This window comes from Salmo trutta, chromosome 29, assembly GCF_901001165.1.
Source record: "Salmo trutta chromosome 29, fSalTru1.1, whole genome shotgun sequence".
Classification (NCBI taxonomy): Eukaryota; Metazoa; Chordata; class Actinopteri; order Salmoniformes; family Salmonidae; genus Salmo; species Salmo trutta.
The window spans coordinates 11,260,628-11,276,707 of NC_042985.1; the positions used below are offsets into that span (position 1 = coordinate 11,260,628).

General features: G+C 45.2%; 1 protein-coding gene across 2 annotated transcripts in view; it reads left to right on the top strand.

Annotated features, from left to right (window-relative positions):
- The window catches only part of ankdd1a (ankyrin repeat and death domain containing 1A), a 46,867-nt gene that overhangs the window by 12,988 nt on the left and 17,799 nt on the right, over positions 1–16,080 (top strand). Inside the window, exon 3 of one of the 2 annotated variants that reach the window (XM_029720807.1) lies at positions 9,132–9,230. The exons of the other annotated variant lie outside the window; for it this stretch is intronic. Coding sequence (XP_029576667.1) covers positions 9,132–9,230 — 99 coding nt within the window. The remainder of the gene's footprint in view (positions 1–9,131; positions 9,231–16,080) is intronic. 2 annotated transcript variants of the gene reach the window in all.

Sequence of the window (16,080 nt, forward strand, 5' to 3'; positions counted from 1 at the left end):
CTCCTCTCTATCATGTTGTTACTCTCTCTCTCTATCATGTTGTTTCTTCTCTCCTCTCTATCATGTTCTCTCTCCTCTCTATCATGTTGTTCTCTCTCTCTATCATGTTGTTATCTCTCTCCTCTCATCATGTTGTTACTCTCTCTCCTCTCTATCATGTTTTTCTCTCTCTCCTCTCTATCATGTGTTTCTCTCTCCTCTCTATCATGTTGTTTCTATCTCCTCTCTATCATGTTGTTTCTCTCTCTTATCATGTTGTTTCTCTCTCTCCTCTCTATCATGTTGTTTCTCTCCTCTATATCATGTTGTTATCTCTCTATCTCTATCATGTTGTTTCTCTCTCTCCTCTCTATCATGTTGTTTCTCTCTCTCCTCTCTATCATGTTGTTACTCTCTCCTCTCTATCATGTTGTTACTCTCTCTCCTCTCTATCATGTTGTTACTCTCTCCTCTCTATCATGTTGTTTCTCTCTCTCCTCTCTATCATGTTGTTACTCTCTCCTCTCTATCATGTTGTTACTCTCTCTCCTCTCTATCATGTTGTTACTCTCTCTCCTCTCTATCATGTTGTTTCTCTCTCCTCTCTATCATGTTGTGTACTCCTCTCCTCTCCTATCAGTTGTTACTCTCTCTCCTCTCTATCATGTTGTTTCTCTCTCCTCTCTATCATGTTGTTTCTCTCTCCTCTCTATCATGTTGTTACTCTCTCCTCTCTATCATGTTGTTTCTCTCTCCTCTCTATCATGTTGTTTCTCTCTCCTCTCTATCATGTTGTTTCTCTCTCTCCTCTCTATCATGTTGTTTCTCTCTCCTCTCTATCATGTTGTTTCTCTCTCTCCTCTCTATCATGTTGTTTCTCTCTCTCCTCTCTATCATGTTGTTTCTCTCTCTCCTCTCTATCATGTTGTTTCTCTCTCCTCTCTATCATGTTGTTTCTCTCTCCTCTCTATCATGTTGTTTCTTTCTCTCCTCTCTATCATGTTGTTACTCCTTCTCCTCTCTATCATGTTGTTTCTCTCTCCTCTCTATCATGTTGTTTCTCTCTCCTCTCTATCATGTTTTTTCTCTCTCTCCTCTCTATCATGTTGTTTCTCTCTCTCCTCTCTATCATGTTGTTACTCTCTCCTCTCTATCATGTTGTTCTCTCTCATCCTCTCTATCATGTTGTTTCTCTCTCCCTCTCTATCAGTTTGTGTACTCTCTCGCACTCTCTATCACATGTTGTTACTCTCTCCTCTCTATCATGTTGTTTCTCTCTCCTCTCTATCATGTTGTTTCTCTCTCCTCTCTATCATGTTGTTTCTCTCTCTCCTCTCTATCATGTTGTTTCTCTCTCTCCTCTCTATCATGTTGTTACTCTCTCCTCTCTATCATGTTGTTTCTCTCTCCTCTCTATCATGTTGTTTCTCTCTCTCCTCTCTATCATGTTGTTTCTCTCTCCTCTCTATCATGTTGTTACTCTCTCTCCTCTCTATCATGTTGTTACTCTCTCTCCTCTCTATCATGTTGTTACTCTCTCCTCTCTATCATGTTGTTACTCTCTCCTCTCTATCATGTTGTTTCTCTCTCCTCTCTATCATGTTGTTACTCTCTCTCCTCTCTATCATGTTGTTTTCTCTCTCCTCTCTATCATGTTGTTTCTCTCTCCTCTCTATCATGTTGTTTTTCTCTCTCTCTATCATGTTGTATCTCATCTCCTGCTATCATGTTGTTACTCTCTCCCTCTCTATCATGTTTTTTCTCTCTCCTCTCTATCATTGTTGTTACTCTCTCTCCTCTCTATCATGTTGTTACTCTCTCCTCCTCTCTATCATGTTGTTTCTTTTCTCTCGCTCCTCTCTATCATGTTGTTCTCTCTCTCCTCTCTATCATGTTGTTTCTCTCCTCTCCTCTCTATCATGTTGTTTCGCTCTCCTCTCTATCATGTTGTTCTCTCTCCTCTCTATCATGTTGTTACTCTCTCCTCTCTCCTATCATGGTTGTTTCCTCTCTCCTCTCTATCATGTTGTTTCTCTCTCCTCTCTATCATGTTGTTACTCTCTCTCCTCTCTATCATGTTGTTTCTCTTCTTCTCTCCTCCTCTCTATCATGTTTGTTACTCTCTCCTCTCTATCATGTTGTTATCTCTCTCCTCTCTATCATGTGTTACTCTCTCTCCTTCTCTAATCATGTTTGTTTCTCTCTCTCCTCTCTATCAGGTTGTTCTCTCTCTCCTCTCTATCATGTTGTTTCTCTCCTCTCTATCATGTTGTTTACTCTCTCCTCTCTATCATGTTGTTTCTCTCTCCTCTCTATCATGTTGTTACTCTCTCCTCTCTATCATGTTTTTACTCTCTCTCCTCTCTATCATGTTGTTTCTCTCTCTCCTCTCTATCATGTTGTTTCTCTCTCCTCTCTATCATGTGTTTCTCTCTCCTCTCTATCATGTTGTTACTCTCTCCTCTCTATCATGTTGTTCTCTCTCTCCTCCTCTATCATGTTGTTACTCTCTCCTCTCTATCATGTTGTTTCTCTCTCCTCTCTATCATGTTGTTCTCTCTCTCTCCTCTCTATCATGTTGTTCCTCTCTCTCCTCTCTATCATGTTGTTGACTCTCTTCCTCTCTATCATGTTGTACTACCTCTCCTCTGCTCTCTATCAGTGTTAGCTCTCTCCTCTCATCATGTTGTTACTCTCTCCTCTCTATCATGTTGTTCCTCTCTCCTTCTATCATGTTGTTACTCATCTCCCTCTCGATCATGTTGTTACTCTCTCTCCTCTCTATCATGTTGTTTCTCTCTCTCCTCTCTATCATGTTGTTTCTCTCTCTCCTCTCTATCATGTTGTTACTCTCTCTCCTCTCTATCATGTTGTTTCTCTCTCCTCTCTATCATGTTGTTCTCTCTCCTCTCTATTCATGTTGTTTCTCTCTCCTCTCTATCATGTTGTTACTACTCTCTCTCCATCTCTATCATGTTGTTTCTCTCTCTCCTCTCTATCATGTTGTTTACTCTCTCCTCTCTCATCATGTTGTTACTCTCTCTCCTCTTATCATGTTGTTTCTCTCCTCTCTTTCTATCATGTGTCTCTGTGTTTTCTCTCTCCTTCTCTATCATGTTGTTACTCCTCTCCTCTCTATCATGTTGTTTTCTCTCTCCTATATCATGTTGTTTCTCTCTCTCTTCTCTATCATGTTTTTACTCTCTTCCTCTCTATCATGTTGTTTTCTCTCTCTCTTCTATCATGTTGTTACTCTCTCTCTCTATCATGTTGTTATCTCTCTATCTATCATGTTGTTACTCTCTCCTCCCCTCTATCATGTTGTTACTCTCTCTCTCTCTATCATGTTGTTTCTCTCTCTCCTCCTATCATGTTGTTACTCTCTCCCTCTATCTATCATGTTGTTTCTCCCTCTCTCTATCATGTTGTTACTCTCTCCTCTCTATCATGTTGTTTCTCTCTCCTCTCTATCATGTTGTTACTCTCTCTCCTCTCTATCATGTTGTTTCTCTCTCCTCTCTATCATGTTGTTTCTCTCTCTCCTCTCTATCATGTTGTTTCTCTCTCCTCTCTATCATGTTGTTACTCTCTCCTCTCTCTATCATGTTTTACTCTCTCCTCTCTATCATGTTGTTTCTCTCTCTCCTCTCTATCATGTTGTTACTCTCTCCTCTCTATCATGTTGTTTCTCTCTCTCTCTATCATGTTGTTACTCTCTCTCCTCTCTATCATGTTGTTACTCTCTCTCCTCTCTATCATGTTGTTTCTCTCTCCTCTCTATCATGTTGTTACTCTCTCTCCTCTCTATCATGTTGTTACTCTCTCTACTCTCTATCATGTTGTTACTCTCTCCTCTCTATCATGTTGTTTCTCTCTCTCCTCTCTATCATGTTGTTACTCTCTCCTCTCTATCATGTTGTTACTCTCTCCTCTCTATCATGTTGTTACTCTCTCTCCTCTCTATCATGTTGTTACTCTCTCTTCTCTCTATCATGTTGTTTCTCTCTCTCCTCTCTATCATGTTGTTACTCTCCTCTCTCTATCATGTTGTTTCTCTCTCCTCTCTATCATGTTGTTACTCTCTCCTCTCTATCATGTTGTTTCTCTCCTCTCTATCATGTTGTTACTCTCTCCTCTCTATCATGTTGTTTCTCTCTCTCCTCTCTATCATGTTGTTTCTCTCTCCTCTCTATCATGTTGTTACTCTCTCTCCTCTCTATCATGTTGTTACTCTCTCCTCTCTATCATGTTGTTACTCTCTCCTCTCTATCATGTTGTTACTCTCTCCTCTCTATCATGTTGTTTCTCTCTCCTCTCTATCATGTTGTTTCTCTCTCTCTATCATGTTGTTACTCTCTCCTCTCTATCATGTTGTTTCTCTCTCCTCTCTATCATGTTGTTACTCTCTCTCCTCTCTATCATGTTGTTACTCTCTCCTCTCTATCATGTTGTTTCTCTCGCTCCTCTCTATCATGTTGTTTCTCTCTCCTCTCTATCATGTTGTTTCTCTCTCTCCTCTCTATCATGTTGTTCTCTCTCCTCTCTATCATGTTGTTACTCTCTCCTCTCTATCATGTTGTTACTCTCTCTCCTCTCTATCATGTTGTTACTCTCTCTCCTCTCTATCATGTTGTTACTCTCTCCTCTCTATCATGTTGTTACTCTCTCCTCTCTATCATGTTGTTACTCTCTCCTCTCTATCATGTTGTTTCTCTCTCCTATCTATCATGTTGTTACTCTTCTCTCTCTATCATGTTGTTACTCTCTCTCTCTATCATGTTGTTCTCTCGCTCCTCTCTATCATGTTGTTTCTCTCTCCTCTCTATCATGTTGTTTTCTCTCTCCTCTCTATCATGTTGTTCTTCTCTTCTATCATGTTGTTCTTCTCTCCTCTCTATCATGTTGTTACTCTCTCTCTCTATCATGTGTTTCTCTCTCTCCTCTCTATCATGTTGTACTCTCTCTCCTCTCTATCATGTTGTTTCTCTCCTCTCTATCATGTTGTTACTCTCTCCTCTCTATCATGTTGTTTCTCTCTCCTCTCTATCATGTTGTTTCTCTCCTCATCATCCTCTCTATCATGTTGTTCTCTCCTCTCTATCATGTTGTTACTCTCTCCTCTCTATCATGTTTGTTACTCTCTCTCCTCTCTATCATGTTGTTTCTCTCTCTCCTCTCTATCATGTTGTTACTCTCTCCTCTCTATCATGTTGTTACTCTCTCTCCTCTCTATCATGTTGTTACTCTCTCTCCTCTCTATCATGTTGTTTCTCTCTCCTCTCTATCATGTTGTTACTCTCTCCTCTCTATCATGTTTTTACTCTCTCTCCTCTCTATCATGTTGTTTCTCTCTCCTCTCTATCATGTTGTTTCTCTCTCCTCTCTATCATGTTGTTTCTCTCTCCTCTCTATCATGTTGTTTCTCTCTCCTCTCTATCATGTTGTTACTCTCTCCTCTCTATCATGTTGTTTACTCTCTCCTCTCTATCATGTTGTTTCTCTCTCCTCTCTATCATGTTGTTACTCTCTCCTCTCTATCATGTTGTTACTCTCTCTCCTCTCTATCATGTTGTTACTCTCTCTCCTCTCTATCATGTTGTTTCTCTCTCCTCTCTATCATGTTGTTACTCTCTCTCCTCTCTATCATGTTGTTTCTCTCTCCTCTCTATCATGTTGTTTCTCTCTCCTCTCTATCATGTTGTTTCTCTCTCCTCTCTATCATGTTGTTTCTCTCTCTCCTCTCTATCATGTTGTTACTCTCTCTCCTCTCTATCATGTTGTTTCTCTCTCCTCTCTATCATGTTGTTTCTCTCTCTCCTCTCTATCATGTTGTTTCTCTCTCCTCTCTATCATGTTGTTTCTCTCTCTCCTCTCTATCATGTTGTTTCTCTCTCCTCTTATCATGTTGTTACTCTCTCTACTCTCATCATGTTGTTTCTCTCTCTCTCTCTATCATGTTGTTTCTCTCTCTCCTCTCTATCATGTTGTTTACTCTCTCTCCTCTCTATCATGTTGTTTCTTCTCTCTCTCATGTTGTACTTCTCTCCTCCTCTATCATGTTGTTACCTCTCTCCTCTCTATCATGTTGTTCTCTCTTCCTCTCTATCATGTTGTTTCTCTCTCCTCTGTATCTTGTTGTTCTCTCTCTCCTCTCTTCATGTTGTTTCTCTCTCCTCTCTATCATGTTGTTACTCTCTCCTCTCTATCATGTTGTTTACTCTCTCTCCTCTCTATCATGTTGTTACTCTCTCTCCTCTCTATCATGTTGTTACTCTCTCCTCTCTATCATGTTGTTTCTCTCTCTCTCTCTACTCTATCATGTTTGTTTTCTCTCTCCGCTCTATCATGTTGTTACTCTCTCCTCTCTATCATGTTGTTACTCTCTCTCCTCTCTAGCATGTTGTTACTCTCTCCTCTTATCATGTTGTTTCTCTCTCCCTCCTCTCTATCATGTTGTTTCTCTCTCTCTCCTCTCTATCATGTTGTTTCTCTCTCTCCTCTCTATCATGTTGTTACTCTCTCCTCTCTATCATGTTGTTTCTCTCTCTCCTCTCTATCATGTTGTTTCTCTCTCCTCTCTATCATGTTGTTACTCTCTCTCCTCTCTATCATGTTGTTTCTCTCTCCTCTCTATCATGTTGTTTCTCTCTCTCTATCATGTTGTTACTCTCTCTCCTCTCTATCATGTTGTTACTCTCTCCTCTCTATCATGTTGTTACTCTCTCTCCTCTCTATCATGTTGTTACTCTCTCCTCTCTATCATGTTGTTTCTCTCTCCTCTCTATCATGTTGTTTCTCTCTCCTCTCTATCATGTTGTTTCTCTCTCCTCTCTATCATGTTGTTTCTCTCTCCTCTCTATCATGTTGTTACTCTCTCCTCTCTATCATGTTGTTTCTCTCTCCTCTCTATCATGTTGTTTCTCTCTCTCCTCTCTATCATTGTTTCTCTCTCCTCTCTATCATGTTGTTTCTCTCTCCTCTCTATCAGTTGTTTCCCTCTCTCCTCTCTATCATGTTGTTTCTCTCTCCTCTCTATCATGTTGTTTCTCTCTCCTCTCTATCATGTTGTTTTCTCTCTCCTCTCTATCATGTTGTTTCTCTCTCCTCTCTATCATGTTGTTTCTCTCTCCTCTCTATCATGTTGTTTCTCTCTCCTCTCTATCATGTTTTTTCTCTCTCTCCTCTCTATCATGTTGTTTCTCTCTCTCCTCTCTATCATGTTGTTTCTCTCTCTCCTCTCTATCATGTTGTTTCTCTCTCTCCTCTCTATCATGTTTTCTCTCTCTCCTCTCTATCATGTTGTTTCTCTCTCTCCTCTCTATCATGTTGTTTCTCTCTCTCCTCTCTATCATGTTGTTTCTCTCTCTCTCTCTCTATCATGTTGTTTCTCTCTCCTCTCTCTTGTTGTTTCTCCTCTCCTCTCTATCATGTTGTTTTCTCCTCCTCCTATCATGTTGTTACTCTCTCCTCTCTATCATGTTGTTTCTCCTCTCCCTCTCTATCATGTTGTTTCTCTCTCCTCCTATCATGTTGTTACTCTCTCCTCCTCTCTATCATGTTGTTTCTCTCTCCTCTCTATCATGTTGTTTCTCTCTCCTCTCATCATGTTGTTCTCTCTCTCCTCTCTATCATGTTGTTTCTCTCTCCTCTCTATCATGTTGTTTCTCTCTCCTCTCTATCATGTTGTTTCTCTCTCCTCTCTATCATGTGTTCTCTCTCTCCTCTCTATCATGTTGTTTCTCTCTCTCCTCTCTATCATGTTGTTTACTCTCTCCTCTCTATCATGTTGTTTCTCTCTCTCCTCTCTATCATGTTGTTTCTCTCTCCTCTCTATCATGTTGTTCTCTCTCTCCTCTCTATCATGTTGTTTCTCTCTCCTCTCTATCATGTTGTTCTCTCTCTCCTCTCTATCATGTTGTTACTCTCTCCTCTCTATCATGTTGTTTCTCTCTCCTCTCTATCATGTTGTTACTCTCTCCTCTCTATCATGTTGTTTCTCTCTCTCCTCTCTATCATGTTGTTACTCTCTCCTCTCTATCATGTTGTTTCTCTCTCCTCTCTATCATGTTGTTACTCTCTCTCCTCTCTATCATGTTGTTACTCTCTCTCCTCTCTATCATGTTGTTACTCTCTCTCCTCTCTATCATGTTGTTACTCTCTCTCCTCTCTATCATGTTGTTACTCTCTCCTCTCTATCATGTTGTTACTCTCTCCTCTCTATCATGTTGTTACTCTCTCCTCTCTATCATGTTGTTACTCTCTCCTCTCTATCATGTTGTTACTCTCTCTCCTCTCTATCATGTTGTTTCTCTCTCTCCTCTCTATCATGTTGTTACTCTCTCTCCTCTCTATCATGTTGTTTCTCTCTCTCCTCTCTATCATGTTGTTTCTCTCTCCTCTCTATCATGTTGTTTCTCTCTCCTCTCTATCATGTTGTTTCTCTCTCTCCTCTCTATCATGTTGTTTCTCTCTCTCCTCTCTATCATGTTGTTTCTCTCTCTCCTCTCTATCATGTTGTTACTCTCTCTCCTCTCTATCATGTTGTTTCTCTCTCTCCTCTCTATCATGTTGTTACTCTCTCTCCTCTCTATCATGTTGTTACTCTCTCTCCTCTCTATCATGTTGTTTCTCTCTCTCCTCTCTATCATGTTGTTACTCTCTCTCCTCTCTATCATGTTGTTACTCTCTCTCCTCTCTATCATGTTGTTTCTCTCTCTCCTCTCTATCATGTTGTTTCTCTCTCTCCTCTCTATCATGTTGTTTCTCTCTCTCTATCATGTTGTTACTCTCTCTCCTCTCTATCATGTTGTTTCTCTCTCTCCTCTCTATCATGTTGTTTCTCTCTCTCCTCTCTATCATGTTGTTTCTCTCTCTCCTCTCTATCATGTTGTTACTCTCTCCTCTCTATCATGTTGTTTCTCTCTCTCCTCTCTATCATGTTGTTTCTCTCTCCTCTCTATCATGTTGTTTCTTTCTCTCTCCCTATCTCATGATGTTTTCTCTCTCTTCCTCCTCTCTCTCTCTGTCTCGCTCTTCCTCTTCTCTCTATGTCTCTCTTCCTCCTCTCCTCTCTCTCTCTGTCTCTCCCTCCTCTCTCCTCTCTCCTCTCTCTGTCTCTCTCTCTCTGTCTTTCTCTCTGTCTCTCCCCACAGACAGGCCGTGCGGCGCTGCACTGGGCAGCGGGGGCTGGGAACGAGCAGGCTCTACGTCTGTTACTAGACCATAATAATGAGGTGGATGTGGAGGACAGTGTAGGTACACACTCCCACTCACACACACGCTCACACTCACACTTACACTCACACTCATGCTTACTCACACACTCACACTCACACTCACACACATACTCACACTCACACAGACAGTATTTTATTGTGATCTATGGCCTCACAAAGTTTATTGCAGTTACTCAGCCATGATCTGCATTTTCTAATGAACTGTGTAAAATTGCTCATAACATCCCACCTTTGTTTTTGTGCCTTTGAGACAACTCTGTTTCTGTAATGCAGATCATTTGGGTGTACAATGAGGTAACAGTTAGAGACACCTTCATATTCATCAGCGTAGACGTGGGGGTTGTAGAAATGACCTTACTCAGTTGTTCTTGTCTGGTTCTCTGCACAGACACACACAAAAGTACACACACACACACACACACACACACACACACACACACACACACACACACACACACACACACACACACAGACCCTTTGTCTCAGGACACATGCATTATAATGACTGTGATGATGAATATTTCATCAAACACAAGCAAGACACAGACAGGCAGTCTAAATGGTGATTTCATGTGTTTTGCCACATTGCAATGTGTGGACTGCGTCCTACTTGTGCTACTGCAATATTCTTAATTACAACAGACAGATAAGGTTGTAGCCTACATTCTAAATGAACCTACAAAATATTCAGACCCGTTGACTTTTTCAACATTTTGTTACGTTACTGCCTTATTCTAAAATGGATTAAACTGTTTTTATTCCTTTTGAATCTACACACAATAGCCTGTAATGACAAAGAAAAAACAGGTTTCTATACATTTTGAAATTAAAAAACTGAAATATTACATTTACATAAGTATTCAGACCCTTTACTCAGTACTTTGTTGAAGCACCTTTGGCAGCGATTACAGCATCGAGTCTTCTTGGATATGACGCTACAAGCTTGGCACACCTGTATTTGGGGAGTTTCTCCCATTTTTCTCTGCAGATCCTCTCAAGCTCTGTCAGGTTGGATGGGGAGCATCGCTGCACAGCTATTTTCAGGTCTTTCCAGAGATGTTCGATTGGGTTCAAGCCCGGGCTCTGGCTTGGCCACCCAAGGACATTCAGAGATTTGTCCGAAGCCACTCCTGCATTGTCTTGGCTATGTGCTAGGGGTCGTTGAGCTGTTGGAAGGTGAACCACCCCAGTCTGAGGTCTGGAGCAGGTTTTCATCAAGGATCTCTCTGTACTTTGCTCCGTTATTCTTTCTCTTGATCCTGACTAGTCTCCCAGTCCCTGCCGCTGAAAACATCCCCACAGCATGATGCTGGCACCACCATGCTTCACCGTAGGGATGGTGCCAGGATTCCTCGCATTCAGGTCAAAGAGTTCAATCTTGTTTTCATCAGACCAGAGAATCTTGTTTCTCATGGTCTGAGAGTCCTTTAGGTGCCTTTTTGCAAACTCTAAGCGAACTGTCTTGTGCGTTCTATTGAGGAGTGGCTTCCGTCTGGCCACTTTACCATAAAGGCCAGATTGTTGGAGTGTTGCAGAGATAGTTGTCCTTCTGGAAGGTTCTCCCATCTCCACAGAGGAACTCTGAAGCTCTGTCAGAGTGACCATCGGGTTCTTGGTCACCTCCCTGACCAAGGCCCTTCTCCCCTGATTGCTCAGTTTGGCTGGGTGGCCAGCTCTAGGAAGAGTCTTGGTGGTTCCAAACTTCTTCCATTTAAGAATGATGGAGGCCACTGTGTTGTTGGGGACCTTCAATGCTGCAGAATTGTTTTGGTACCCTTCCCCAGATCTATGCCTCGACACAAACCTGTCTCGGAGCGCTACGGAAAATTCCTTTGACCTCATGGCTTCATTTTTGCTCTGACGTGCACTCTCAACTGTAGGACCTTATATAGACAGGCGTGTGCCTTTCCAAATCATGTCCAATCAATTGAATTTATCACAGGTGGACTCCAATCAAGTTGTATGGAAACAGGATGCACCTGAGCTCAATTCGAGTCTCATAGCTTGAAAAAATTCTAAAACCCTGTTTTTTCTTTGTCATTATGGGATATTGTGTGTAGATTGATGAGGGAAAAAAGTATTTAATCCATTTTAGAATAAGGCTGTAACATAACAACATTTGGAAAAAGTCAAGTGGTCTGAATACTTTCCGAATGCACTGTATACATTACATTCAAAAAGTATTCACACCCCTTGACTTTTTCCAAATGTTGTTGTGTTACGGCCTGAATTTAAAATTGATTAAATTGAGATGTTGTGTCACTGGCCTAAACACAATACCCCATAATGTCAAAGTGTAATTATGTTTTTAGAAATGTTTACAAATTAATTAAAAAAATTAAAAGCTGAAATGTCTTGAGTCAATAAGTATTCAACCCCCAAGCCTAAATAAGTTCAGGAGTAAAAATGTGCTTGACAAGTCACATAATCAATTGCATGGACTCACTCTGTGTGCAATAATAGTGTTTAACATAATTTCTGAATGACTACCTCTTCTCTTTAGCCCACACATACAATTATATGTAAGGTCCCTCAGTCGAGCGGTGAATTTACAACACAGATTCAATGACAAAGACCAGGGAGGTTTTCTAATGCCTTGCAAAGAAGGGCTCCTATTGGTAGATGAGTAAAAAAAAGCAGACACTGAATACACCTTTGAGCAGATACAGGCATCTTTCCTAACTCAGTTGCCGGAGAGGATGGAAACCGCTCAAGGATTTCACCATGAGGCCAATTGTCACGATTCCTACCGACGGTGGCGCCCCCTCCTGCTCGGGTGGCGCTCGGCGGTCATCGTCACCGGCCTATTAGCTGCCACCGATTCCCTTTTTGTTTTTCCCTTTTTTTATGTTTTCTCACCTGCCCTGAGTTAGTCATTAGGAGGGCTATTTAGTTCAGCTGGCCCGCTCCCTATTGTGCGGGATTGTCCTTCTGTGTGTCGACTGCGTTTTGTTCGACTGTGCTTGTCAAGTGTATTTTCCCTGTTGTTGGGAGACCTTTTATTTTGTACATGTGGTTTTATTAAAATTACCACACAGTGTTCGCTGCTTCCTGCGCTTCTTTCCGCCACACCACAGACAAGCCGTTACAGAATCCCGCACCACAAAGAGCATGGAATCAGCGGGAGCAGCGGGCACTCCACTACCCTCGATGGAGGAACGTGTCCTGCAGAATACATCGGTCCTGCATCGCATCGGATCCGCCATGGACCAGATGATGGAGAGGATGGACCGATGGGAGAGGAGTGGTATCCTCTCTCCACCTACACCCCCCCGATACAACCATCTCCTCCTCCTACGACGTCTGGCTCTGGCGCGCTTCGCCTGGCACTCCCGAGGGAGTACGATGGGACGGCGGCTGGGTGCAAGGGGTTTCTTCTCCAGTTAGAGTTGTACCTGGCCACCGTCAGACCTGCTCCTACAGGAGAGGAGAGCGTGAGTGCTCTCGTTTCCTGCCTGACGGGCCGAGCTCTGGAGTGGGCTAATGCGGTCTGGAACGCTCCGGACTCGGCGAGGGACCACTACCCAGAGTTCACCCGCCGCTTTCGGGCTGTTTTCGACCACCCCCCCGAAGGTAGAGCGGCGGGTGAACGGCTGTTCCACCTCAGGCAGGAGACGAGGAGTTTAGGACCTTGGCTGCTGGAGCGGGGTGGAATGACAGGGCCCTCATAGACCACTACCGGTGTAGTCTCCGGGCGGACGTCCGCAGGGAGCTGGCCTGTAGGGACACCAATCTATCCCTGGACGAACTCATTGATATGTCCATACGGTTGGACAATTTGCTGGCTGCCCGCGGGCGTTCGGAGAGGGTCCTGCCCGTTCCACCCCCGTGCACCCCCGCCCCTACCCCTATGGAGGTAGGGGGGGCCGTGTCAAGGGGCACCGGAGGAGGTGGCTCCTCCTGCACCAGCTGTGGTCGGAGAGGACACACGGCCGACCTGTGCTGGAGGAGCCAGTCTGGGAGTCGAGAAGGCAGGCAGAACACTTCTCGGTCACCTCAGGTGAGTCAGCACCAGACTCGCCCAGAACCCCCTGTTGGTCATGTGTTTTTGCCTGTTTCATTTTCTAATTTTTTTCCCTCTTCCCAGCATAGGGCGCTAGTCGATTCAGGCGCAGCTGGGAACTTTATGGACCGTGGACTTGCCATTAAGCTGGGCATTCCACGGGTGCCGATAGATTCCCCCTTCCCCGTGCACTCCTTAGATAGCCGACCATTAGGGTCAGGGCTAGTCAGGGAGTCTACGGTGCCGCTGGACATGGTAACGCTGGGGAATCATAAGGAAAGCATTAACTTTTTTCTTATTGATTCACCTGCGTTTCCGGTGGTGCTGGGGGTCCCCTGGCTGGCTGGTCACAATCCCCTCATTTCATGGAAACAGGGGGTTCTCCAGGGGTGGTCGGAGGAGTGTTCAGGGAGGTGTCTAGGAGTTTCCATAGGTGCCACGTCGGTGGAGAGTCCAGACCAGGTGTCCACCGTGCGCATTCCCCCTGAATACGCCGATTTGGCGATCGCTTTTTGTAAAAAGAGAGCGACTAAATTACCACCTCATCGACAAGGGGATTGTGCGATAGATCTCCAGGTTAACACTGCGCTTCCCAGGAGTCACGTGTACCCCTTGTCACAAGAGGAGACGGCGGCTATGGAGACATACGTCACGGAATCCTTGGGACAGGGGTACATTCGGCCCTCCATCTCACCCGCTTCCTCGAGTTTCTTTTTTGTGAAGAAAAAGGAGGTAGTTCTGCGTCCGTGCATTTATTATAGAGGTCTAAACGCGATCACGGTGGGGTTTAGTTACCCACTACCTCTTATCGCTACGGCGGTGGAATCATTTCACGGAGCACAGCTCTTCACAAAATTGGATCTCAGGAGCGCGTATAACCTGGTGCGTATCAAGAAGGGAGATGAGTGGAAAACCGCCTTTAGTACCACATCAGGCCATTATGAGTACCTCGTCATGCCGTATGGGTTGAAAAATGCTCCAGCCGTCTTTCAATCCTTTGTTGACGAGATTCTCAGGGACCTGCACGGGCAGGGCGTGATTGTTTATATCGATGACATTTTGATATATTCCGCCACCCGCTCCGCGCATGTGTCCCTGGTGCGCAAGGTGCTTGGTAGACTGCTGGAGCATGACCTATACGTTAAGGCTGAGAAGTGTGAGTTTTTCAAACGAGCCGTCTCCTTTCTGGGTTATCGCATTTCCACCACGGGGGTGGTGATGGAGTGTGACCGCGTTAAGGCCGTGCGTAATTGGCCGACTCCAACCACGGTGAAGGAAGTGCAGCGGTTCTTGGGCTTTGCCAACTACTACCGGAGGTTTATCCGGGGGTTTGGCCAGGTAGCGGCTCCCATTACCTCACTGCTAAAGGGGGGGCCGGCGTGTTTGAGATGGTCGACGGAGGCGGACGGAGCCTTCAAGAAGTTGAAGACACTGTTCACCGACGCGCCCGTGTTGGCGCACCCGGACCCGTCTTTAGCGTTCGTAGTAGAGGTGGACGCATCCGAGGCTGGGGTGGGTGCCATGCTATCACAGCGCTCGGGTGCGCCACCGAAACTCCGCCCCTGCGCTTTCTTCTCAGGGAAGCTCAGTTCGGCGGAGCGTAATTACGATGTGGGGGACAGGGAGTTGCTAGCGGTAGTCAAAGCCTTGAGGGTGTGGCGACACTGGCTTGAGGGGGCTAAGCACCCCTTTCTCATCTGGACCGACCACCGAAACCTGGAGTACATCCGGGCAGCGAGGAGACTGAATCCACGTCAGGCAAGGTGGGCCATGTTCTTCGCCCGGTTTAGGTTTACCATCTCATATAGACCGGGTTCCCTTAATACTAAAGCCGACGCGCTGTCCCGTCTGTATGACACGGATGACCGACCCATCGATCCAACTCCCATCATTCCAGCGTCTAGGCTGGTGGCACCAGTGGTGTGGGAGGTGGACGCGGACATCGAGCGGGCACTGGTGTTGGAACCTGCGCCTGCGCACGTGCCCGAGGGGCGCATGTATGTGCCGCTCGATGTTCGCGATCGGTTGATTCGGTGGGCGCACACGCTACCTGCGGCGGGTCATCCTGGTGTAGAGAGGACAGTGCGGAGTCTAAGGGGGAAGTATTGGTGGTCCACCTTGGCTAAGGACGTGAGGTCATATGTCTCTTCCTGTTCGGTGTGTGCCCAGAGTAAGGCTCATAGGCATTTACTGAGAGGGAAGTTACAGCCCCTCCCCGTTCCGCAACGGCCATGGTCGCACCTGTCTATCGACTTCCTGACAGATCTTCCCCCCTCTCAGGGGAACACTGCGATTCTGGTGGTTGTGGATCGGTTTTCTAAGTCCTGCCGTCTCCTCCCCTTGCCCGGTCTCCCTACGGCCCTGCAGACTGCGGAGGCCCTATTTACCCACGTCTTCCGCCACTACGGGGTGCCGGAGGATATTGTCTCTGATCGGGGCTCCCAGTTCACATCCAGGGTCTGGAAGGCGTTTATGGAGCGGCTGGGGGTCTCGGTCAGTTTAACCTCCGGTTATCACCCCGAGAGCAATGGGCAGGCGGAGAGGGTGAACCAGGAGGTGGGCAGGTTCCTGAGGTCATATTGCCGGGACCGGCCAGGGGAGTGGGCGAGGTATATTCCCTGGGCAGAGTTAGCCCAGAACTCACTTTGCCACTCCTCTACTAACATGTCACCCTTCCAGTGTGTGTTAGGGTACCAGCCGGTCCTGGCCCCATGGCACCAGAGCCAGACCGAGGCTCCTGCGGTGGAGGACTGGGTTCAGCACTCCAAGGAGACCTGGAAAGCAGTACAGGACTCACTGAAGGAGGCCAGTGCCAGGCAGAAAAGGAGTGCTGACCGCCACCGCAGTGAGGCGCCGGTGTTC